This window comes from Callospermophilus lateralis, chromosome 4 (genome assembly GCF_048772815.1).
Source record: "Callospermophilus lateralis isolate mCalLat2 chromosome 4, mCalLat2.hap1, whole genome shotgun sequence".
NCBI lineage: Eukaryota > Metazoa > Chordata > Mammalia > Rodentia > Sciuridae > Callospermophilus > Callospermophilus lateralis.
Genome location: NC_135308.1, coordinates 9,618,706 through 9,644,774, shown reverse-complemented (window position 1 = coordinate 9,644,774; position 26,069 = coordinate 9,618,706). Strand labels below are relative to the sequence as shown.

At 49.4% G+C, this 26,069-nt stretch overlaps 1 protein-coding gene across 2 annotated transcripts in view; it reads left to right on the top strand.

The window, feature by feature from the left end:
* Window positions 1-26,069, top strand: part of Ptk2b (protein tyrosine kinase 2 beta) — a 107,077-nt gene that overhangs the window by 62,359 nt on the left and 18,649 nt on the right. For both annotated transcript variants that reach the window (XM_076853538.1, XM_076853536.1), the window contains exons 3-18: window positions 13,965-14,143; window positions 14,439-14,526; window positions 15,612-15,691; window positions 19,802-19,864; window positions 20,062-20,116; window positions 20,553-20,693; window positions 20,998-21,072; window positions 21,574-21,675; window positions 22,256-22,373; window positions 22,927-22,966; window positions 23,275-23,321; window positions 24,079-24,129; window positions 24,530-24,627; window positions 25,361-25,445; window positions 25,532-25,632; window positions 25,877-25,992. In XM_076853538.1, the coding sequence (XP_076709653.1) occupies window positions 13,965-14,143; window positions 14,439-14,526; window positions 15,612-15,691; window positions 19,802-19,864; window positions 20,062-20,116; window positions 20,553-20,693; window positions 20,998-21,072; window positions 21,574-21,675; window positions 22,256-22,373; window positions 22,927-22,966; window positions 23,275-23,321; window positions 24,079-24,129; window positions 24,530-24,627; window positions 25,361-25,445; window positions 25,532-25,632; window positions 25,877-25,992 (1,439 nt within the window). The remainder of the gene's footprint in view (window positions 1-13,964; window positions 14,144-14,438; window positions 14,527-15,611; window positions 15,692-19,801; window positions 19,865-20,061; window positions 20,117-20,552; window positions 20,694-20,997; window positions 21,073-21,573; window positions 21,676-22,255; window positions 22,374-22,926; window positions 22,967-23,274; window positions 23,322-24,078; window positions 24,130-24,529; window positions 24,628-25,360; window positions 25,446-25,531; window positions 25,633-25,876; window positions 25,993-26,069) is intronic.

Genomic DNA, 26,069 nt, shown 5'->3' with positions numbered 1-26,069 from the left:
ACCGTTGGTGCATGTTCTGGAGGGGAGAACTAGTGTGGGCACAGACAGTCAAGTGTGGTCAGCCTCAAGGTGGTGGTTGAAACCATGGCTTGGATGAGGTCACTGTGGAAAGAGTCCTGAATAATTCCATCTTCCATTCCACGAACAGAGTTGGGTGCCCATGCCTGGCACCGTGCTGGCCGTGGCCTGGAGCAGAAGAGTACCCCTAAACACAGGTACACTCTCTGCTTTCACAGGGCTTCCTGGCCAAGGGTGAGACTGAAATTGACTCAAACCAAAGCACGGACATTTACAAACTGAGGCAAAAGCTCTGACAGGAAGAAACAGGGCTGAGGAGAACAAATAACACAGAAGAGCTGGGTCTGAACACCAAGGACTAGCTTTGCTATTCAAAGCCCAATAGAGGTGTCCAGTAGGGAATGTCCAATAGGGAACCCAGGCCTGGAATCCTTGACTGAGATTCTCCTGGAGCAGGGCCTCCCTCCCTCCACTTCCTGACAGCCTCCTTTCCCTAGCTTGGCTCTGACTTCAACCAATTTTTCATATCCAGCTCCATATCTTCTTTCACCATCCTCCCAGTACTCAAAATGCTGCCAGCACTTCCAGATTTGCCAAGCACATGTCCTTCCATAAGAACACTCCTGAAATTCCAACACCCCCCCCCACTTGGCTGCATCTGATCAAATAGAAGCAATGGAGATTCACCCTGGCACAGCCCCTGCCGGAGCATGTTTCCAAAACACGGTTACTCCAGGCGTACTTGCTGACTTCGTAGAGTTATCTTTATTCCCAACTGACTTCTCTGCAAATACAATAGACTCATGATGCTTGCTCCGTTCAAAACCACGAAAGTACTCCCTGGCTTTGGTGCCTAGGACCCTCCAGAAATCAGGTAGGTGCTGAAGAGACTCAGCAATGTGCCAAATGAAAACCATACTTGGCTCTTCTTGATTTTTCCACTTCCCTTTGGTTTGCTATTCAGAGGAAATTGTGTTTGTTTGGGAGCTTTGAATCTCTGTAGCAAGCGGAGGCTTATATCATTCTATTTTCTTCTAACGTGCTAATTTGCTTGTCTGGGAAAGGGGCTAAAATGACATTCTGAAAACAACTGGCAGAGCATCACCCAGACGTGCCCACACGGGGCGTCTCCTGCATGATCATGATCACACGCACGCAGCCCCCCTCCTCTCTCCCCTTCTCCCTCTCCTTTTCTTCTCATTCTCTTTTGGGTGGGAGGGCTGGCTACATGTCCTGGTTTGTCTCAGTCCCAGCTTACACATAATGTCCAGGGATAACCATTAGGAGTGTCCCTGCCAATCCCCAAGGTACGATGCATGTGAGGTTGAATTGTTTGGTCACCTGCTTCTAAGTGCCATGTTCTGTCCTCCCCGGGCCTGGCACACCGACTGCCTGTTTCGTGGTGTCTTCTCCCTCTGGCTGTCACCAGCAGACCCACTCTCTGCGTGTGTGCATCCCTATCATCAGACCATCTGTTTCTCTCTCAGGAGGGCAGTAAGCAAAAAGTGGGCATTCGTCCGTGATATGGTGCAGTGCAGAATTGCCGGCAGGACCCCCACTCCTAATCTGTCCCTCAGCCAGCCTCCACTAGGCTGAAAAGCCACATTTGAGATCCATCTTCATTTTTTTTCCTGAAGCATCACTGCACTGGGAACTCATATTTGCATCCCCAGGAGGGACAGGAACTCAAGCCATTCTGTGTCCTTCCTGTCCTTCCAGATGCATTCCTCCCACCCACAGCAGAGTCTCTGCTTTGCAGGGGTGGTCCCTGGGTGTGGCTTCCCTGGCTCGGGATGAGGGCAGAGTCCAATTCCCAAGTGTGCCTTATGCTTGTGTGACACCATCAGATACCCAACTTAGCTTCAAGCTTAAACCGCTCACCTAATGTGGTGCAGCGTGCTACAGACTGGATGTTTTGTGCTCCTCCCCAATTTACATGGTACAGTCCTGGCCCCTGATGTGGTGGCATTTTGGAGGTGGGGGCCTTTGGGAGCTACTTGGTCAAAAGGCTACATTGGACCTAATACTGAGTGTGACAGCATCAAAAGGTGGGGCCCCATGAATGAGATTAGTGCCCTTACAAAGAGGTTGAAGGAAGCACCCTCTTCCCTTCTCCTCTGCCGTGCGAGGATGCAGCAAGAAGGCACCATCTTGGAACCCTCACCGGACAGTGAATCTGCTGGTACCTTGATCTTGGACTTCCCAGCCTCCGGGTCTGTGAGCAGTAATTCTCTGTTGTTTATCATTATCCCTCTTCAGGTATTTTGTTATAGCAACAGGAACAGACTAAGATAGGAGGTAATTAGATTTAGATAAGACCATGAGGGTGGGGCCCCCATTATAGGATTAGTGCCCTTATAAGATGAAGAGAGGCCAGAGCACACTCTGTCTTAGCCATGGGGAGACACAGCAAGAAGGCAGCTGTCTGTAAGCCAGGAAGTGGGCCCTCACCAAGAACTGGCCCCTTGCTCTTGGACTTCTCAGCCTCCAGAACTACAAGAAGTGTTGTTTAGGCTGCCCTGTCTGTGGTATGTTGTTTCAGCAGCCCAAGGGACAGAGACACAGGGCCAGCAGCTCCCTGGGTTTGGAGGAGCAGTCTGGCCTTCAGACCATTGGTCCAGGTTCTCGGTTTCCAGAGCATTCCTGCTGCCCTCATTCAGATGCAGCTAGGGCAAGGCCTCAAGTTTGGGATGCAAGGTTGGGGTACAAGAGGAAAGGAGGGGAGGGCTACCTGTCCTAAAAGAAAACCTACCCTAATGAGAATAGATGGAATTATAGAAGGCCAGCCCCCCTGCATGAGAACATCACTGGAACAGGAGAGGAAAGGCTCAGCCAGGAAAGCCACAAGCTGGTACCACACAGACACGCAGAATAATATAAAAGAGGCACACTCACAGGCCTCCTCCTCTCTGCACCCTCCCCATTTCCTGTGAGTGCTCCTGGCCACCCACCCACACAGACACCTACAGAGGCAAGCACAAGGCAAACATGCAGAGTTCTGGGCCCCTCTGCTTATCTGTATGCTTAGATTCATGACATCGACAAATTAGCAGTCAGGTGTCTATGCTTTCGCTTCTATTTTTAACCCGGTGGTTGCTTTGCTAAATGTCCTTGTTAGAGGCTTTTATCACCTCAAACCGAATGCTTTCAGAGCGATAAGTTATGCTAACTTTTATTATTTTGTTCTTCCATCACTTTTTAAAAAATTATGCCTTATGTGTTGAGGACATGGAACTCAGATGGCCTTTGAATCAGTTTCCTATTTCAGTCATAACAAATTACTACAAACCTGGGGCTTCAAAAAACACAGGAATGGCTCCTTTGCAGTTCTGGAGGCCGGAAGTCCCAAATCAAGGTGTCAGTGGGGCCTTGGTCTCTCTGAGGGCTCTAGGACAGATCCTCTGCCTCTTCAGCTTCTGATAGTCCAGGTCTTCCTTGGCTAATGACAGCATTGCTCCAGTCTCTGCCCCCGACTTCACATGCCCTCCTTCTCCCTGTGTGTCTTTCATAAGAGCATTGCCATACGGGTTACGAGCCAGAATGACCACAGTCCAGAATGACCTCATCTAGAAATTCTTAACTCAGTTACATCTATATAGACCCCCTTTCCAAATGAGGTCACCTTGAGGTTCTGGAGGTTAGGACATAGGCATACTTTGGGGGACCTCATTCTTCTACTCCCGATAGCTGTCTCTCAGGATCACTGTGTTTTCACTGGTTTCTGTTTTGTGGGCTAGCACAGACCAGGACAGACAGATGTACAGAGCTAAGTGTGAGCTCTCTGCACACACTCCACCCAGACGCACAGCTGGTGTTGGAAATGACCGTTGAACTTGGCTGACACAAGTCTACCCCTCCTCCCCACTTCCCAGGATTCTCAGCTGATGGCCACCTGCAGTTGTGTGCCCTAATGTGAGGCTTCCTGTGATGTTGCCAGGCATGTGACCCCTTAGGGTGTTGCCTTGTCACTCTTCAGGTGATCTCCTCCGGTCCCCTGCCTATGATTCTAACCTAAGTGGTGCCACCTGTGTACCTCTGACTCCAGTCTCCCACGACTCCCAGTCTCTTCCCCACCTGCCAGGTTGCCGTCTCCACTGACCGTATGTGCAGAGTCAAACATCAACACCGGACTTCTCCTCAGTCTTTTCCATTACCTGGCGCTCCACTCTTTGCCAACCATGTCTCAGGCCTTAGAGTTGTCCATGACTTGGTTCATTCTCTCAGACTCTATTCAGTCCGTTGGGAAGTCCTGTCAGGCTCCACCATCACAAACACCCGGATCCTGACTCCCTTCAACCACCCATTGCCTCTTGTTCCGTCTTCACGGCTTCCTTGCGCCTACTTCTGGTCTCACTGCAGAAGGGAAAAGGGAAGCTGCTGCTGGGTTGAGTGGGGTGCTGGGGCTGAAGCCCTTTATGGTGCTTGCTCTGAGCAGAAGGAAGTGGTTTGGATTTTTTTTTTTTTTTTGCATTCTTCCTTTCATCCAGCTGGCATGTCTGCATCAGCTGTGACCATGACCTGATTGTCCCAAATTTACCACCCTTCCCCCACCTCTGCTGCTCACCAACAGCCTCGGGTCCCTTTCTCTTTTTTTTTTAATATTTATTTTTTAATTATAGGTGAACACAACGTCTTTATTTTACTTTATGTGGTGCTGAGGATTGAACCCGGTTTCTCACTCATGCTAGGCAAGTGCTCTACCTCTAGAGCCAGAACCCCAGCCCCCCTTGGGTCCCTTTATAAAGACTGTTTTCTTCACCCCACACCCCTTCCTTGGAGCTTGACAGATATTGAGTGACTGCGGCCACAACTGCAGCCCCTTCCTTTGGCCCCTACCTACTGGGTTTCTGCCTAGGCACCAGCTCCCACTCACTCATCGGAGAGATGCTCCATCCCCAGGTCTTAATCATAGACTTCCTGAGCCAGTCAGTTCAGCTCTTCAGGTTGACTTGACCTTTGGGCCAGGTTAAGCACCTCCGGTATGCCAACCACTGCACTAAGCTCTTTATGTATCTGTGATCCACATAAGGCCGGCCAGTCTTAGTACAGTGTCACACTCCAGAAAATGTTAGTCTGACATCTAAAAATAATTGGAAATACATTTAAATCTTTGTTGTCGTCGCTTGAAAAGGTATCACTGGAAGATCACTGTTAAGATAGGTACCAAAATTTCTTAAAATTCTCATAACCATTTACCAATTAGAACTAAAATGACTGTTGGTGTTTGTCTTATCAAAGGTCAGACATAGACTGTGGTTTTAATTCATATTGAAAAATGTCTTCATTAGTTTCCCAGGGCTGCTATAACAAAGTCTCACCAACAGGGTGGTTTAAAACAATGAAAATGGATCATCTCACAGTTCTGGAAGCAGGAAAGCCAAGAGCAAGACCTCAGCCGGGCACGGTCCCTCTAAAACCTTAAGGGAACCATCTCTTGCCTCTTAGCATCTGATGACTTTCCAGCATGCTTTGGTGTTCCTTGGTTTGCAGATGTGTCATTCAAATCCCACATCTTCACCTGGCACTCCCACTGCGTGTGTTTCTCTCTACGTTTCCAAATTTCCTCCTTTCTGAGGATACTGACCATATTGGATTAGAGCCCACCCTAAAGTTTTCATTTGAGCTTGAGTAGGCTGCAAAGACCCTATTTCCAGATAAGGTCACATTCCAAGAACTAGAGTTTAGGACTCCAATGTGACTTTTTGCGGGAACAAAACAATCCATAACAGTATCTTGCTGGATTCATAAGCAAAGTCCTTTGGAATCTCAGGGAGAAAACAAGAACTCTGTCAAGGGCAGTCAGGAAGGGATTTCCAGAGGACCTAGAGTGTGGACTGGGCCTTAAAGGATACCTGGGATGACGGGCAGATCTCCAGGAGAAGTCAGGAGAGAGAGGGAGCCAGGCAGGAAGAAGATGTGGTCAAGCACAGAGAAAAGCAATGGCATGCTGTGGTGAGGGTGGAAAGACCAGCCCTGGGGCTAGGCACTTTGTGGATAAGAGGGGGAGACAGGCCTGGGAAGAACACGAGGAGGGACATTCCAAAGGGCCTTTTAATTAATCCTAATTCTAAAGAAAGTTTGGTTCTTATCCTGTTATCATATAGAAAACAGGGAACCAATGGGAATTTTCAACTAAAGTCACTTGCTTTAACTTTGTTCTCAGTCTCAGAGTGACACCTTTTTGGACAAAGTTGAAGCAAGACTCTCTTGAACCAAGGCTTAAGCAGAGCTTATTCATTAAAGGTTGAATTCTGTCATCTTTAAAAAGAGGAGCGTTTGGTCTTGGTAGGGCAATGAGTAAGGAGGGTGAACTGAATCAAGTCCAGAATGTGGTCTACAAGCCAGAGTCTCAGTGGGGCTCCCAGGAGGCAGTCCCGGCTTGGAGGCCTGGGTGGAAGAAGTGTGGACAAGGACTCTCATGAGATGCACCTGGAAGCAGGAGATGCAGGATCAGCTGGGGGAAAGCTAGGCTGTGACACAGTCCGTTCCACATGGAACTCTGGAGCTCTGGAGCTAGGGCAGCTCAGTGACGTTGTCCCAGTCGGGATGAAAGGACAGGCCTTGATGACTATCTATTGACCAGTCACTGTGTGTGAGCCATCCCCCATCAGGGATGTGACCTTAGACAAGGACCATTTTTTTGTGAAAGAGTGGAGGATGATGGGGACCTCATTTATCACATTGTTTTGAAAAAAATCCAGCCACTGACATACAAAATGTCTAATAAGTTCAAGAAACACAAAAAGATTAGGTGTTGCCTAAAAACAGATGAGCCTGAGAAAATAGACCACAGAGATACAGGGGAAGTACCTCAGTGTGATCGATGTGGTTAAAGACAGAGAAAGTAAATGGAGAAGATAAGTGCTTGGATGACCTTTCTCTTTGGGAGCATAGTCGAGTGTCACTCAATGACAGGAGAAATACATCTCGAGATGATTTCATCCCCATGTGAGCCCTGTAAAGCACACTTGCACACACATCTGATATCACTATATGGTATAATCTGTGTGACTGCTATCCTATATGTGGCCCATTATTGACCCAAAACATCCTATGTAGTGCATGACTGTAAGTTTTCCTGCACTTGGGGACAAGACACCCAGTCATATTCTTTCTTTGGTTCTGACCTACAAGAGGAAAAGCCAGAGAATGGGGAGAGGGGAAAAGGATTTGGGGGGAGGTCTTCACGCTATTTGGTAAAGCAAATAAATCATCATTAGCCAAATATAAAGAGAAGCCCTGGAAATGCCAACGTTTGCAAGAAAGCACCAGAAGGCTTCTCACATCCAGGCTGTGCACCAAGGGCAGGCTGAGTGCCTGGAAGCTTCATCCAGGGCAAACAAGGCCTTCCTGCAGAAAACAAATCCTGGGCTTATCCAAAAAGCAACTGAGAAAACTAAGACCATTTTTTTTTTTTTTAAGAAAATCGTGTTCCATATGGCAAGTGAGTGAGTAGGTATGCATCTTGTACTATCATTTTAAAGGAGTGATTTATCAATAGAGAAAGAAATATTGACTCATTAGTGACAGGTGAGGAGCAGGGGGTAGAGCATCCATGTTGCTGCTCCCACCATTTGAGAAGCTGTGCAGGTACCAGAGAGCAGCAGGGGGCACAGAAGACAGGACCACGACGGGAGCCAACACAGGGAAGGTGGCCCCAAGGCCCCGAGCTTGCCCTTCTCTAACTCCTCCCTGAAACTCAACCACTTTCTTCTACCTACAAAATATAAGTTCCTCCGCAGCCGAGAGCTCTGCATGCTGATGCTGGAGCCCCTAACTTGCTCAGCATGGTGTGAATGGGGTCGATTGTTGCAGATGGTTTGAATAAAGACCCTTTCTGCAGCTCAATAGAGAACAACAGGGATGAGACTGTCCTATCTTGCTAAAAGTGTGTCAGAATGGGATTCACACCCTGGTTTGAGAAACTCCAAAGTTACTGTTCTTTTTGTGTCACTTGGGATCATCAATCTTCTTTCTCTCCTGCTGTACCTAAAGGATCAGCCCATTTTGCAATGCAAATTCTGCAGTCCATGTTGGGGGCACAGGCCACAGACACTCCTCCCCTCATACCCAAGATGCAGGCTCCAGCATTCCCAGACCAACAACACTTTTGATCAACTGACTATGGATGTGGGAGTTCCCACTATCTGCTTAAGTTTCACCAAACCAGCTCATGGAACTCAGGAAAGTGTCATACACATGAATGATTTTAGTTTTGACCAAAGGAAGAAATGCATAACACAAAGTCCAAGAGGATCCCAAATATGAAGTTTCCATGTCCTTAGGATGCATCACCAATCAGGAAGCTCACCTGAGCACAAGTGTCCAGGGTTTTCTCAGGGTTTATTATGGGGGCCTGTTTGGGTGGTTGATTGAATCATTGGCCACACTGAACTTAATCTCCAGCTTCCTTCCCTCCTTCAAGGTCAGGCCATCATGTGGCTCAAAGCTCCAACCCTCTCATCACAGAGTTGGTCTTTCCAACTTGAAAGCCTGAAACATGGTTGACCAGGACCCATCCTGAAATCATCTAGGGTCCCTCTCCGTTCATTAGCATAGATTCAAGTGTGGTCCAGGTACCCACCATGAATTTCAAAGGCAATCCTATCACTTGGGAATTCCAAAGGTCTAGAGGCTCCTTCCCCAGAACCAAGGTCAGAGAATAAGAGAATAGCCAGATTCTTGACCATACAACCTCAGTGACCAGTGGTAGCCATGTTGGTAGTTTCCCTGGAGCATCAGGTTTGTCCCTGATAAGAATCTTCCCAGCACTGGACAGCCTCCCAGAAAGTGTGTCTCGGCTTAGAGAACTCCCAAGTTCTTCCTTTCCTGGGGCTGAAATCTATCTTTCTAAGAGCATCTGTTAAGCAAGGAGTTATGAATTTCCACTCCAAGGACCTAGAGTTACCCCACTCTCTTCTCTACAGAATCTTTCACTTCCAAGAAAGAAACCTGGAAATTTCTTGCCCAGGGCAGGTCCTGGAAAGTTTCACCAACCATGAAACAAAGAGCTGGACTCTGGCCAGCCCCTCTCAGACACCTCGGAAAGCAGCAAGGCTCTGTCTGGCCTGATGGAAGTTTAATTTATCCCCTTGATATAGTATCTTTCTTTCACATGTGCTAGGTCCTATAGGAGTCTCTCCTCTCTTTTTATTTTGTAATTATTTCAAATTTAACAAAAAATTGGAAAAAGCAGCGCTAAGAATCCAAGTCACCTTCACTCTGGTTCCACAGTTTTTCAATGCCTTCTGCCTTATTTACTAGCTCTTTTTCTTCTTAAGCACATTCAAGCATGCCCTTCATCTTTTTTTTTAAACTATTTGAGGGCAAGTTGTAGCAATGTTGCCCATTATTAAAATGCTCCAGTGTTTATTTTCCCCAAACAAGGGCACTCTCCTGCCAAGTTCCGTTACAGCCATGTAAATTGGGAAGTCAGTGTTATTCTGATACCACCACACAACCCACACCCCTGACACCATCGTTCAGCCCATATCCCTGACGTCACTGTGCAACCCACAGACTCCATCCAACTGAGCCAGCCATGTCCATGTCCCCCAGTCCAGGAGCATACATTGCTGTCATATTTCTTCAGTTTTCTCCAATGTGGAAGAGTTCCTCAAACCTTTGTTCCACAGTGATTCTGGGGAGACCCCTCACCCTGGGGTCTCATCACCAGACTTGGGCCTCAAACTCTTGGCAGGAACATCTCAGAAGTGAAGCTGTGCTTTTCTTGGTGCATGGAGGCAGGAAGCGTGCTAGAGCTGCCTGTCCTAAACTGGGAGCTGCTAACCTGGATAATGGGCCATTCATGTCTGCCGGGTTTTCTTTTGTATTTGGTTAGTGTCTGAGGAGCAAGGCCCTGAGACTGTCAACCCGCTGCCCACCATCAGATCTCCACTCTCCAACTTCATCATCCTTTGATGAACCCTGCGCTGATTAACCAACACTGAGCTTGTGGCCAGATGGTGATTTCTATTTCCATCCTTTTCTTTACATTTACTAGTTGGCCTTCTACTAAGAAGAAAAGCATTCTCTTCTCCCCCATTTATTTATCTATTCAGAGTCTATTTTTTTTTCCATGGGATGTAATTTCTATCATTATATGTTAATACTTAGGTTGTCCCAGATTTGGCCATGGTGGGTCCCTTCAGGCTCATTCTGTCTCATTGTCATATATTCCCAACGTCCTCTAAACATTTTCTCTTTTCCTGGCACAAAAATGATGTTTCAGGCTCGTCTTGTACTTTTCTCTTTTCTTCTGCCCCAGCCCTGGAATCACCCATTTCTCCAAGGAACCTTAGATAACTTTCAGTGAAGCAGGGCATTTATCTGGAAACCAAGACTTGATGGTTGGTTTGCAAATCACTATGGAATGTCCTTGCCCCTAAGCCCTTTCGGTAAACAAAGCTCAGTCTCTTTCTCTCTCTTTGTCTTCAACTGTGAGTCAAACACTATTTCTAATTCCAGTTCCTTATACGGGGTCCTCTCTAGCCTTCCCCTCTCCATAGTGTGTGTACTCCTTCCAGCATCCTCATAGATTTCTTCTTTGCTCAGCCCCCTGTGTGGAGCCAATCTCCTAATCACTAGCTGACTCTGCACTGGGCCCTCAGCCTCAGCACTTTGACCTTTGGCCCTGCCACCACCTCCTAGGGAAGGAAAAAGAAAAGAAAAAGAGGAGTAGAACAGGAGGCTCCAAAATTTTGTTTTCCCAATCTAGTTTATGAAGCAGCAGACTTTGCATGAGGTTGTTGTTAAAATAATGTTTCATTTGTTTGTGTTTTCAGTAGTTACCCTGAGTCAAGTGATAATCTAAAGAGTCCTAACTAATTTAATTCTCACAAAACCATTCCAAATACTGACATTTTCCCCATGTTCTAGATTTTAAAACAAAAATAAATAAATAAATAAACAAACAAAAACGGAATCCAGAGAGCATCAGTATTGTCCCAGGACATCTAGCTGGGTACTGGCGAGTGGCTGGGCACTGCTAGAGTGACACCAGGGCTGGCTATTCCTGACAGTGGCTGTGCTGCTGTCTGGCTGTTAGTGACTTGAAAGGAGCTCTCAGCTCCCCGGGCCTCTTCCATTTGCAGAGGACACAGATTTGTTCATAAAATAGCACAGAGATTTCAAAAACAGTGAAGTAGCTTGGTTGGACTCCTCTTCCTGTAGGTAACAATGATAAAACCAGGACAAAATTTTAAAGCCATCTCTAAGAACTGAAGAGTGCCTACAGCAAGCAGAGACCAAGAGGGACATCTACTCTTGTGATGTGGACTGGATGAATGAGTGGGAGTGCCTGGCTTTCCTTTGGAGGACACTCTCCAGTCTGGGAGGGGCGCAGGCAGAAAGCAGCAGCCTTGCTAAGCCGAGGGGTAAGAGGTTAGAACCCGGGGCCAGCAGAGCAGCAAGAAGGGAGTCTCAGAAAGGGCGAGCAAAATAAATGATCAACTTTTAAAAATCCCAATTTAGAAAAGCATCGAAATACACCAGCCACTTAGGACAAAAGCCTATAACTGGAAACTATAAAGCATTACTTAAAGAAACTAAAGGAAATCTAAATAAACAGAGAGATACCATGTTCAGAATTGGAAGACTCAGTGCTGTTAAGAGATCCATCCCTAAGTCCCCACCCCATTAAACAAGAGATTTAACACAGTCCTAATCATAATATTGCTACAAAGTTCTGGGGAAAAAAAAAGGGAAAGCTGTTTCTAAAATCAATATGGACATGTGAAGATCTAAAAAACCAATAATCTTGGGGGAGAAACAGAAGATTTATCCCATTTGACTTTAAGATCCTTAAAACTAGAGTAATGTGTACATTTATGGTATCAGCGTGGTGTGAAGAAAGATCAATAGAAAGGAGTCAGAATTCAGAAATAGACCTAAACTTAGATAGCCAACTGATCTTCCACAAAGACAGAAAAACCATTCATTTGGAAAGGAAAGTTAACAACCAATGCAAATGACTGTAGAACTATATGAACAAGTGTTTTATCCCTGCCTCACACCACACAGAAACATTCATTTAAAATGCATCACAGACCTAAAAGTAAATGTTAAAACTGTGAATCTTTTTAAAATATTTTTTTAGTTGTAGGTGGACACAATGCCTTCATTCTTATTTATTTATTTTTATGTGGTGCTGAGGATCAAACCCAGTGCCTCACCTGTGCTAGGTGAGCACTCTACCACTGCTCCAAAACTATGACTCTTATAAAAGAAGACACAGAATATCTTCATGACCTGGAGGCAGGTGAAGATTTCTTAGGATGCAGAAAGCACTAACCGTAAAAGAAATTTTTGATAAATTATAGATATCAAGACACTAATATGGAAATGATTATAGATCTGGAGAAGATATTAGTAAAATAGGTCGTACAAAATACTTTTAGCTAAAATGTATAAAGATCTCCTAAAACTCAATCATGAAAACACAACATAGAAAAAGGGGCAGAAGACTTGAACAGACACTTTACAAAGAAAGAGTGTGAATGGCCAATACACACGTAAACATGTGATCAATGTCATTAGCCATCAGAAGATGCAGATCAAGGCACAATAATATACTACTAGCCCTGCCCCTCAAGTGGTTCCCACACTGATCTGCTAACACATGCATGCCGTGCCTCAGTTTCCCTACTGAGATGACACATATTAGAAAGATTGACAGCACCCAATGTTGGAGAAGGTGCAGGGTCACAGAAGCCTCGTGTCACGATGGAAACACAAAAGTGGAACAAGCGTGGCAGTTTCTCGTAAGACCACACATACACTGACCTAATAATTCTACTCCTTGGTGTCTATTCAAAGGCATAACAGCATCTACACACAAAAATACTTGTAAATTAGTTTTCACAGCAATTTAATTCACAATGGTCAAAATTAGAAATAGCCCCTATTTCCAAGAGTAGGGGGCTAAATAAACATATTGTGTTTTCTTTATTAATAAAAAGAAACACATTACTGGGGGCTGGGGAGGTGGCTCAAGCGGTAGCGCGCTCCCCTGGCATGCGTGCGGCCCGGGTTCGATCCTCAGCACCACATACAAACAAAGATGTTGTGCCTGCCAAAAAACTAAAAAAAATAAATATTAAAAAATTCTCACTCTCTCTCTCTCGTGGGCTCCAGTCACCTGTTACATGTGGAACCACATGAGAGGCTTGAGGGAAAATGTTGCAAAAGTGATGTCAGAACCAGGCAAGGCCTCAGAGGTTCACATCCAGGCAGCCAGCTGCCCAAGTGGCCCTCCTGTCAATCCAGCTGTGGCTCTGGCCAGGAAGCTAGGACATCAGGCTGTGGGCAAGTGGCCCAGTTAACTAGAGGCCACCTTTCTTGTCATACCTTCATTTCCTATGACCGTCCTTCTTGTATAGGGACTGTGCCACTTGCTCCCTTGAGGTGAGTCTTGTCCTTGTGTCTCGCCCTCTCCATCATCCCAGTGAGTCAGCTTGGCCTAGTAGAAATCTGGAGTCCAGCAGGCCAGGGTTCAAAATCCCAGCCTAATGCCATGGCTTGTGTGACCTACATCACTTTCCTCTTTGTCACACAAGGACAGTGACACCTGCTTGCTTCCCCGTGTGAAATCATGTGTGTAAAGTATCTAGCAGTGACTGGTCCGGTACTCAGTAAGGATGGTGAACTTGGGAACCATTGAGAAGGTGCTTTTTACATGGCAGGTGCTCAGTGAGTATTAACTGGTTCTACTGGAATGCAGTGCAGAAGCACAGCACCTGTGCTGTCTCCTCAGCTCTGTCTCATTTTGGCTAAATGAACAGCATTTGTTCATTCACCAGCTACAGCTCACTGTGTACCACCTCTTGCACTAAGTGCTAGGGAATCAGAAACAAGTACATCGTTAAGGCAGAATCCCACCCTAGAGAATCACACCTGGGGGGCCCAGCAAGGAACACCCCTGAGTTGTGTCCCTCTCTTCTCTGCAGGAGATCATCACCTCCATCCTGCTAAGTGGGCGGATTGGGCCCAACATCCAGCTGGCTGAGTGCTATGGACTGAGGCTAAAGCACATGAAGTCAGATGAGATCCACTGGCTGCACCCCCAGATGACGGTGGGTGAGGTGCAGGACAAGTATGAATGTCTACACGTGGAGGCCGAGTGGAGGTAGGAATGTGGGGCGGGGAGGCCCTGGAGGTCCTCCCCACAGCACTCCCCATCCTCAGAATCTTCTAGAAAATCCAAGTGGCATCCTAGACTTAGACCTCCTACAATGTCTAATGCATGCATTTTCAAAGCCTGATATGGACTCACAGTAAATCTGTATCCAGAAATGTCCCCAGTTGGGATTCTGTAGTGCTATGGTGAAGGGGAGCAGAGGGTAGGGAGGATGGAGAGACCCACTTCCTCCTCGAGATTCGAGCTTCCCTGCATCACTCAGAGTCTGACCGCCCTATCACAGGTATGACCTTCAAATCCGCTACTTGCCGGAAGACTTCATGGAGAGCCTGAAAGAGGACAGGACCACACTGCTTTATTTTTACCAACAGGTAAAAAGTTCCTCCAGAGTCCCATTGCACCCTCCAGGCCAAGTGTATCCATCCTCTCATAGGAAGATGGAAAGACAAAGCCCAGGTTTTGGAGAGCCCCACCCAAAAGCCCTGAGTGCTATGCCTGAGGATCATTGTCAGCTGCTCCAACCTTGGTGCAGACCAACCTGTTCCATAAGCTCCCAGCTCCTCTAGGACTTCCTTGGCTTCCCAGGTGACTGGCTAATGAAGCAGGAGCAGGTTAACATACAGGCTCTGGGGTCTTTCATACCTGGTTTTTAGCCAGCTCTGCCATTTACTATCCTGGTGTTCTCAGAGACTTCATTTACCTGCATGAAACTGTCTCCTCGTTTATAAAATACTAATACCTACTCGATGGGGTTATTGTGAGGATCAAATGACATCATTGGCAGTGTGCAGGTAAGCTGTCTCTGGGAAGACGAGACCCCTGGTTTAGAGCACCTGCCAATTCCCATGGTGTAAATGCTCCCGCCGAGACCTGATTCAAGCTACCAATGGGATATCCACCAGTTCATAAAACTTCTAAAGATGTGATAACTGGCTCTCTTGAACAATTGCCAAGCCTCTTTGACATGCCATAGCATTAAATAAGTGCCCAGCACCTGTGCAGAGGAAGTGCCAAGGAAGAGTGAGCTACTGCCATTATTTTCCAGCTGGTCTCAGCCGCATTCCCCTCTGGTTTCCTGGACACTAATCCAGACATTTCTTGGACCATGGATGGCATCTATTCCTACCTATCAACAGGGCTTTGGAAAAATTAATGACTCCTCCCCAAATCGGGGGGCGGGGAGGGAGTTCTCTCCAAATTGGGGTGGGGTGAAGACTCTGGAGCAGGGAGAGAAGGTGTATGAAAGTTCCCCCTGTGAAGGGGCTCAGGGACCCAGGGGGCAGAGGCAGAGCCAAGAGGAAGCTCCCAACCTGCTCCCCATCCCTGCTCAGTGCTTGTCTATGGTTGAGTGAGCATGAGACAGCTCAGGGGCAGGGGTGTGTCACCTCCTGGGTCTCTGCTCAGGGAAGGGGGACGGTGAGGGTGTGAGTCCGACCTGTGATCTTTCTCTTGCCAGCTCCGGAATGACTACATGCAGCGCTATGCCAGCAAGGTCAGCGAGGGTATGGCCCTGCAGCTGGGCTGTCTGGAGCTCAGGTAAGTGGCCTCAAGGTCTCTCCTGGGAGAGCTGGGCCCAAGGCTGGCCTGGACTTTGGAGCATCTAGGGTGGAAGTGGGAGTGGGCACGTGAGAGCTGGGAAGGGGAGGAGAGGAAGCCAGCAGAGTGGGCCTCTGAGGTGCTCGCCATCTGGTCCTTGGAATAAATGGAAGAGAAGGACCAGCTCCCTCTGCTCAGTCCCCACCCCCTGCCCTGCCCTTGCCTCTGGGCTGCCTGCTTCTCCCTCTGTCCTTTGCAAGTGTTCTGCAAATGCTTCAGAGCACCAGGCCAGGCCCTGGGGCTGTTGGAATGTGGGGGTCCCCATCTGTGCTGCCCACTATAGCACCCCAGCTCCAGGAGGCACTCTGTGTGGAATTAGCACAGCATTCGGCGATGTCCTCAAGCTCACAGTGTTTGGGAGGTGACAGATGTGTACACAATTAATCATAATACCAGGCAGAACGAACTTGTACCACTTCCAAGTGAAGCCATTAACCTTGCCTGCAGGCAGCAGGGAGAGGGGATTTGAACTGCCCCTGGAAGGAAAAAATACCTCTTGGTTGGCAGATAATGGCACCCAGTGGGACATGCATTCTCGCCCACCCAGGGATGGAGGAAGAAAGGCATGGACTAGAGAATGGGGGTGGTGTGAACTTGGAGAGCAAAGATGGCTGGCATGTAAGAGGCCATGACAATGGCAGGCTAATGACATCTTTGGGACAACAGACACCATGTGCCCTGGCCTGCCCTCCAGGACCCCTGCAGTCCTATACCCTGCATGGCATCCTATAGTCTTCCGCTCTGGAGTTAGACAGTTCTAAAGCGCTTATCTTTTCCTTTTTGTTGGTGGATCTCACACTTAGGGCTGTGGTATCACTAGGAGACTCCAGTGAATCACCTGTCAGTCGTCACTTAGAGAAAGCAGCCCAGAGGGGATCCATTTGCATTCCACTTCACATTTTTACACCCTCCAGGCATCTCTGAACTGTTTTTGGTTGTGGCTTCAGTGCCAGGGGCTGTGCTAAGAGGCTGGAGGACCAGGCTCTGGGAGAGAGTGCGGTCAGGAATGGGCAGGCTAGAGAGGCTGCTCTCTGATCAGCCCCGGACTACTCCCAGGACTCTTTCCTGAAAAGAAACAGCCTCATGTCTCCTGAGACTCAGGAGCATCAGATAGAGGTTCCTATTCTTACCGGTGACCCCTGAGGTCAGGGAGTGTGCTGATGGGGAAAGGGCGTGGGAAACACCTACTTTGTAAAACTGATAGAAGATTTTTCAGGTCTGATCATTTTTAAATGAAAAGGGTAGATAGCATGCAGTTGTATGTGGAGTTGGGCTATTTTAAAGTGAAATTTTGACTGTTGTCACTAACAGAGTCAGATATGGTTCTGAAAATCATACCGTGAAGTCGACTCTTCCAGGGATGTGACTCTGGCTTGAAAATCATGGGTAACAGTCCCTTGTCCTGTTAGCATCACAGATTATACACCTTGCCTATGGATAACGCGACACCACCAGGAAAATAGTATGCATTGTTTCTTGGTTTTAAAAAAAGAAGTATGGTAGGTGCAGCAGACATGAGATTAGGGACATGAATCCTCTGTGGACTCAGATCAGATCCTATCCAGAGAATTGGGTGTAATGATGTATAGCACAGGTCAGAAGCTGGGCTTTCTGGGCATGCATCCTGGGGCTTGCATTGACTCTGTTATTCTGGGCAAGTCGTCTGATCTCCCTGGGCCTCGGTTCCTTCATCTGTAAAATGGGAATGATGGAACAACCTCACAGGGTTGTTAGGAGGAATTAGTGAGTTACTATATTTCAAGTACTTACAACCATGACAGGGACTAAAGTGTTCTGTAACTGTGTATTTACTTGGCTGACATTTTTCTCTCAACCCTTATTTTATTTACTTATTTGTCTCTAATAGACTTTTGTTCAGAGAACTTTTAGATTTGCAGCAAAACTGAGCAGATGGCAGAGTTCTCCTGTACCTCCTGACCCATACCCACACAGCACTCCATCATCACCACTCTGCGAGTGTGGAGCGATTGCTCCAATTGATGCATCATTATCACCCAAATGCCACAGTGCACCTGAAGGTTCGCTCCTGGAGGTGCACACTCTCGGGGTTTGGACAAATGCTTGCATCCACCACTAGGATATCATATGGGCTAGTTTTACCACCCCCAAAATGCTGCATGTCCCCCCTCTTCATCCCTCCCTCCTACTTACTCCCCGCAACTTCTGGGCTTTATATTGTCACCTTGTTTTGCCTTTTGCAGAATATCATATAGTTGGAGTGCAGCCTAACTGATGTTTTATTGATCTAGTGGAGATGCTTTACAAATGCCAACTATATTATTTAATCTAAATCTCCTGCTCTAAGTTAAAATGTGAAACTCATGGCCTATATGCTAGAAATACGTTTGAGGAACCAAATGACTTGTCCCCCTGTGGCATCTTAAACAGACTCCGTTTTCCCCAGGTAGGAAGGCTCCCTGTCTTACTGTGCCTGGAGTTCAGTGGCCTCCATTCACTGGGTAGCTCCATCCCAGGGTCTCCCAGCATGCTTATTTTCTTGTGAGAAAATAAGCTACTTATGTTGCTTGACAATATATTCAAAGACACCATTTATTAAAAATTGTTCAGGACATAATATTTCATTTTTTATGCTCCTATTGGAGGTTTCTTCTATAATTTCTTGCTTTAGATGTTCTTGACCTTGTGATATGAAAATATTTTCCTAGATTTCTTTTTCTAGCTTTATAATGGTTTTATTGCTTATATTTATCTATATTTAATCTATATTTATATTTATCTATATTTAGAAAATAAATATTCTAGATAATAGTTTGAGGTGAGGATCCAACCTTCCTATTTTCTGAACAGGGTGAGCGGTCTGAGCTCATTGCTTTGGGGTCATAAGTTACTTGCTTCTCTCTGCTTATAGTATGAGTAGCACAAAACTGGTCCCAGATGTCTATAGGACACCTGGCTTAAAGGACTACTGAGTTATTATTTTTTTCTTTTTGGTACTGGGGATTTAACCTAAGGGTGCTTTATCACTGAGCTACATCCTCAGCCTTTTTTATTTTTAACTTTGGATCTCACTAAGTTGCTGAGGCTGGCCTCTAACTTGAGGCCCTCCTGTCTCAGCCTCCCAAATCACTGGGATTGCAGGCATCAGTTACTTTAATGTAAGATTGGACAGTGTCTGCAATAGTCAGTGAAATGTCTAGACACAGCAATCCTGACAGGGAAGGGAGGCTGGCATATGCAGGGACATTGGCTATTTGGTCTCAGCTGAAACCACCATTGCTACAAATAAATACCACAGTCATGCATCAGTTACTAATGGAGATACATTCTGAGAAATGCATCATTAGGTAATTTCATTGTCACATCAGCACAATAGAGTCCATTTTCACAAACTAAGACAGCTATTACTCTAGGCGATGTAATCTTATGAGACCGCCATGATATCTGTGGTCCATTGTTGACCAAAAGGTCATTATGTGGCATCTGACAGTACATACAAGTTTTCATGAATGCATATATTTTTAGGAGAAATGGGGCTTGAAGAAGATGTGTCATATATCAATAGATGCCACCTCTGGTGGTAAGATTATGAATTATTTTTATTTTCTTCTACACATTCAAAAATTTTAACATGTTCATTTAATAATTGTTTAGGTGAACACACAAACATATGCACACATTTCAGAGATAGCAAATAGGCAAAAAAGAAAGTGCCCAGGACCAGGACCTGAAGGTGCAGGTGGCGTCCCTGGCCTCCTGGGCTTGGCTGTCCTTGGGCACTGTGGAGAGAGCCGCCATTTCTTCCTCAGCCTCAGAGCCCACAGCCCAGGAGCTGGGTCTCCCAGAACACGAGGCTGGTGCCTTTCTGGGAACAAAGTCTGGGGGATTTCCTTGTCCTCGCTGTTTTCTGAAGATCTAATTTTACCCCCCTGCCACCTTGCTCTGTCCCCATGAATCCCACCTCTGGCAGGGGAAGGGGCCCCAAGGCCAACGCCTGGACATGCGTGCCCTGCCCTGGTGGCCTCCTTCTCCAGCCACCGACTCTCCCCTCTGTGACCCCTTTCTCTCCAGGCGGTTCTTCAAGGACATGCCCCACAACGCCCTTGACAAGAAGTCCAACTTCGAGCTCCTGGAGTAAGTGCTGGACGGCCTCCTGACCCGCCTCCTTTCCTTCCCTCCAGAGCCTCCTTTCCCACTCAGCCCTGGACCAGAGCGGGGTAGTCAGGGCCTTTCTCCTGGCCCCCAAGCCCCGGTACCCCCTCCCGACTGGCCAGAAGTCCTGAGCTGGAGGGAAGGAGAGCCAAATGCTGCTTCTGTTTCCCTGTTTTCAGAAAGGAAGTGGGACTCGACCTGTTTTTCCCAAAGCAGATGCAGGAGAATTTAAAGGTAAGAAAAATCAAAGGGTGAGGGGCCCAGAAAACCCTGCTTTGTGCAGATCCCCTGGGCTAGAACTACAAGGATTGGGCTGGGGATTTCCTCAAGGAAGCTGGGGCATCTGGGCTGCCTTGAGCCAGGACATAGGACAGACAAATGCCCCCAGTGGGCCACATCTGTGGCGGAGAATCAGGACGTGCTGTGCCTCCCTCCAGCCTCCCAAGAGGCAGCCTGAGCCCTGGGAGGTCAATTTCCCTGCCTCCTGCACAGGGTTAGGATGGGCCCCGCCCGAGACCACGGAGTGTGTTTGGGGAACAGGTCATTGTTGCTGTCATGGCAGGAGCCCTGGGGGCACCTTCCAGCATGAGCATCCTCCCAGTGAGACCTAGGGGAAGGACAGGTGCCAGGAGGGGCAGGGCCTGGCTCAGCACTGCCGACCTCTCCCCAGCCCAAGCAGTTCCGGAAGATGATCCAGCAGACCTTCCAGCAGTACGCCTCGCTCCGGGAGGAGGAGTGTGTCATGAAGTTCTTCAACACCCTGGCGGGCTTTGCCAACATCGATCAGGAGACCTATCGCTGTGAACTTGTTGTAATGACCACCCTCCTCATTCTCTCCAGGCTGGCAGGCTAGGGGGCCAGGGAGCTATTCGGGGGACAGGAGCAGAGCTCAGGCAGCAGGGCCTTGCTGTTACCTGCCTATGGCGGAACTCGTGTTAATCCATGGGCCGAGCAGGGAGCTGAATGTTGGCCTCCAGCTGTGGGAGGTGGGCAGGTGGGCCGTTATCCAGAGGGGTGAGCTGCCTGGTGGGGTGTAGCTTAGTGAGCCTCTCTTAGAGTGTCAACACACCAGGTGGCAGAACAGAGGTAACAGTCCCCTCTCTCCTCTATTCCAGCAAGGGTGGAACATTACCGTGGACCTGGTCATTGGCCCCAAAGGCATCCGCCAGCTGACAAGTCAAGATGCGAAGGTAGAGAGAACTGAGGCCGCACCAGCCCCTGGCTCAGGGTCTTAGATTTCCGACTCCTTCTCTGTCTGCCCAATCATTCTTCTTCCCCGTTGCTGAGAGCAGAGAGCCACGCCCTTGGTGTGAGCTCTGTGGACAGTGTTTGGGGATGGCAGCTTGGGCGGATGGCTCCCTATTGCAGACATAGGTGCAGAGAGAGAGAAAAGGGCATGCTTGGCGTTCTCCTGGTACAGAGAGAAGAGTAGCTCTGTAAGTGGCAAGGGAGGCAGTTCTGGGTCCAGTTCTGACTCTACTGCCACCTTGACCTATGACCTTGGGCAAGTCCTGCCTTTCTCCACACGTTTTCTCTTCTGAAAGATAAGGGGCTTGGATTCGATGACCCTTCCAGACTTTCTCCCTTCATCTGCAGAGAGACTCCCAGTCACTCCTCCCTCCCGCTCCTGACCCATCTGTATTGCCTGATCCCAGCAATGGGATGCTCTTAAGGCCCCTTCTTCTCCACAGCCCACCTGCCTGGCTGAGTTCAAGCAGATCAGGTCCATCAGGTGCCTCCCGCTGGAGGAGGGCCAGGCTGTCCTGCAGCTGGGCATTGAAGGCGCACCCCAGGTGAGCATCCCTGGGCACCTGGAGGCTCTTCAGGGGTACCACTATGGGTTAGGATGCCCTTGGGTCAAACTGACTGTGGCAAGCAGGAAGCCAGGGCTTCCGTGGCTTGGGGTATCTGGTTAAGAAAACTGCACCCATGTCCTAACAAGGTGTTGGGGTGATGGTTGGTATTTTTTTTTTAATGTCAGGAAAGAAGTGGGGTCCAATATTAACCAAGTGAAAAATGACTTATAGGTCAAGATCCCAGGGACAGGGGGATTTCATGGTGGAAGAATCAGAGACCTCCAACTGCATCTGTCTCTCCCCTGTCTGTCCCTGCTCCGCTCTGCTTCCCATTTCTCAGTTTCTGCTTTACATAGAGAGCACCCCACGTGGTGCACTTTCTCACTGGCCTTCCCAGAGCTCAGGGTGGTCCGTAGGAGGGAGCACAAGCACGCCCCTAGTGGCGACAGGGAAGGCCAGCAGAGCCCAGAGGAAGCGTGGGTTGGGGGTGGGGGTCCTGCAGCCTCTCTAGCAGCACTAGGGGGTACAGTGTAGCCAAGGCTTGAGGTCTCACCTTTGGCTGGCTTTTTCTCTGCAGTCTTTGTCCATCAAAACCTCATCCCTGGCAGAGGCTGAGAACATGGCTGACCTCATAGACGGTTATTGCCGGCTTCAGGGGGAACATAAAGGCTCTCTCATCATCCATCCCAAGAAAGGTAGGTTTCCCTGAAAGGCGCAGTGCCCGACAGTGGAGAGCTGCACGCTGAGCCAAGCCTGCAGGGCCATGTGGAGGCATGGGAGCGTGGAGCCATTGGCCCTTGAGCAAATGCCTTCTTCAGGAATGTGGGGAGGCGCTCTAGCAGCCCTGCAGGTGCTTCCTGCGGGGCCCTCCTGGGTCGCCAGCTACAGGCCCTGGTCCTGGACAGCCACCGCTGGTCCTGCTAGTCAGAGCCTCATCGAGGCCAGCTTCTGGAGGAGCTGCATTTGTAGTCCCAGGGGGATCAGAGCCATTGCTAGGACATGGGTGGACCTTCCTCGTTTTGGGACCAGGGTCAGCAAGTAGGTCTGAGATGGATCACGGGGAGCTGGCAGGAGGAAGCCCACAAGGGGGATTCTGATTCTGGCCCAAGGCCTACAGAGCTTCCACCCTGATGCTGAGAGGGGACAGGAGGTGGGGAGGGGTCTCCTGGTGGAGCAGTGACAGGCCCTCCACCCATCCAGGACTCTGTGTCCCTGGCTGCAATCTTCCCTCCCCTCCTCTCTCTCCAGATGGTGAGAAGCGGAACAGCCTGCCCCAGATCCCCACCCTGTGAGTACAGTGGGGAGTTGGAAGGGCCCTGAGCTCAGCCAGTGTGTGCTGGGAGGAGGATGGACAAGCAGGGTGCCCCCACCCCCTCATTTTTGAGATAACTCTAGACCCTGGCCTTTCCCACCGCGTGTTGTCCTCCCCGCTGCCCCCTGGTGACATCCTGGGAGGATTGCTGCTGTGCCCCATCTCTAGGCCCAGGACATGCCCCTGCTGGGCTGCTTCTGCAGTCAGGCAGTGGGTGAGGGGAAAGCTCTGGGGGAGCGTTGCGTTCTGTGTTCATCTGCCTCCTGCCCTCTCTCCTCCTGCAGAAACCTGGAGGCGAGGCGGTCCCACCTCTCAGAAAGCTGCAGCATAGGTAAGCCTGCCCACCCTGCCCGCAGCCTGTGCCCACCTCCCCGTGCTTGATCCCTCTGCCTGCTCTTCTGACCGTTCCCTCCAAGTTCCAGAAAACAACCTTTCCTATCCCTTCTCAGCGCTGGCTTTAAAATATCGCCAGTTGTAATCGCGAGCATATATTGAGTAGTTAGTGCACACACTGAGTTTGTCATAACGAGAGGTGGCCCCAAACAAAATCCACAGACCCCATGGCTACAGACAGACATTGATTTCTCACAGTTCCAGAGGCTGGCAAGTCCAGGGTCAAGGAACCAGCAGATTCAGATGACCGCCTTATCACTGTGTGCTCCTGTGGTGCAGAGAGATGGAACTCTGGTGGCCATTCCTCCTCTTATAAGGACACTAATCTTGTAATGGGGGCTTCATCCCCTGACCTCATCTAATTGCCCCTCCAAGCCACATATCCTAAAACCATCAAATTGTGAGTTAGGGCTTCGAGACACAAGCACCCAGTTCATCATGGTGTTAAATGGGTAACAGGTGTGTTTGAAGGAGAGGGATTTGCCCTAGATAACAAAACAGAGACTTGTGTCAAGGCACCCCAGGCTCAGTGGCTGCCCCAAAGCCTGGGACAGGAGCCACGGACTTGCCCGGCTTCCCCTTCAGCACCCTGACCTCTGGCTGCACCGGGCTCCGGGTGGGAGCCACACCCCGGTTCCTGGCCCTGCCTGATGAGGCATCTCGCCCGTGGGCTGGGCGTCCTCCTGTCGTTCCAGAGTCAGACATCTATGCAGAGATTCCCGACGAGACCTTGAGGCGACCGGGAGGTAGGTCCTGGACCCCGCCAAGGCGACCAGTCAGGGGTCTGGGCAGTGACATGATGAGGACTCCTGGGACACCACCGCGGAGCTTCCTGCCCTCCCTTCCTCCTGCCCCAAGTGTGCTCAGCAGCAGCCAGCCCGGGCTCCTGTGGGCTGAAAGCTGAGGTCCTCCCCCAATGGGTCACGTGCTTCTGTGTGTCTGTGGGATATGGGGGTTCTAAGAACATGGACCTGGGACCCAGGAAACGGGCTGATGGCTCCTCCATGGATCTGAGGCAGTGGAACATTCTAGATCCCCTTTCCCAGCCCAGCCTGTGCCTTTTGGTTGAGGTGTTATGAGGTTCTGGGGCACCAGGGGATGCCAACTAGTCTGTGTGCCCAGGGGCTGTGTTCTCCATCCGTGCAGGTCCACAGTACGGCATTGCCCGCGAGGATGTGGTTCTCAACCGTATTCTAGGAGAAGGCTTCTTTGGGGAGGTCTATGAAGGGGTCTACACAAACCACGTGAGTCCCAGACTCTTCCCGACTCTTTGTCCACCTGTCTCGGGGTGAGGCAGGCACTGGATCCTGAGGCTATTGGAGGTGGAAGACAGAGCACCACGGCTTATCCACGTGGCTTGGAGGAATTATGAAATACTCAGGGAGTGACGGGAGGACCGTCATTCCCAAGGAGAACAGAAAATCACTGGGGATTAAAATAGAGGCAGGCCCTGGAGAAAGGTCATGGTGGCTTTGGTAGGAGAATACACGGAGGGCAGGAGGGTGGACCCAGCCAAGTGGGAGTTCGTCCGGGGCACCTCTAGGTAAGCCTGGGGAGGGCAGCGCCGGGGTAGGGTAGGGGGAAGGAAGCACAGTTTGAAGCCAACTGTAGAGACGACGAGGCCAGCCAGCCCGCATCTTGTGAAGGCCTGGGGTCACCTGCTAACCAGGGCAGATCACGCGGCCCCTTGTCTCAGCATCCTGGTCTGCACGGGGGGGCTTGAGCTCTTTGATCTCCAAAGCCCATTCTGGTTCTAACCCATCCTGGTCCAGAGGAAAGGGGAAGAAGAGGAAGGGAAGGGTAAAGGGGAGAAGAGAAATGGAAGAAAGGAAGGGGTGGTGTGTCCTGCCGAGGCCAGGTCACCTCGCCCCTCGGCCGTCAGCAAAGTCTGTGGGAAGGCCCTGCTGAGGCCAGGGCGGGAACGGTTTCCTTGGAGCACTCGGCTGGACCAAGCTTCCCTAAACCCTCTTGTTGCAGAAAGGGGAGAAAATCAATGTGGCTGTCAAGACCTGCAAGAAGGACTGCACCCTGGACAATAAGGAGAAGTTCATGAGCGAGGCAGGTAGGCACGCCTGTAAGGGAGGGGAGAGGGGAGGGTTCTCCTCTCTTTCCCCCATTCTCCTGTGTGACCTTCCTCTCCCACTTCAGTGATCATGAAGAATCTTGACCACCCCCACATCGTGAAGCTGATCGGCATCATCGAAGAGGAGCCCACCTGGATCATCATGGAACTGTACTCCTATGGGGAGGTGAGCTGGAGGAGGCAGGCCAGGCACCCGGAGGATAGCTGGGACACCAAGGGACATTTAGAGCAAAGGACACTTCTCCCAGTTTCCTGCCTTCCGTACTCAGCAGAAGCAGAGGCCCTGTTGGTAGAGGAAGTCGCCAGAACATCTTGCTGACTTGGGGTTTGCCCCCAGAGGAAGGGGGGTCAGTGGCTGCCAGCAGCCCTGGCTCCATGCTGGGGTCCTGACGGCACCTCCCTCCCCACAGCTGGGCCACTATCTGGAGCGAAATAAGAACTCCCTGAAGGTGCCCACCCTCGTCCTGTACGCGCTGCAGATATGCAAAGCCATGGCCTACCTGGAGAGCATCAGCTGTGTGCACAGGTGGGTGCACGGGGACAGCGGGAAGCCAAGCCCTTCCCTGACCCCAGAGGAGACTGGGGAGCAGGGCCAGGGTCCCA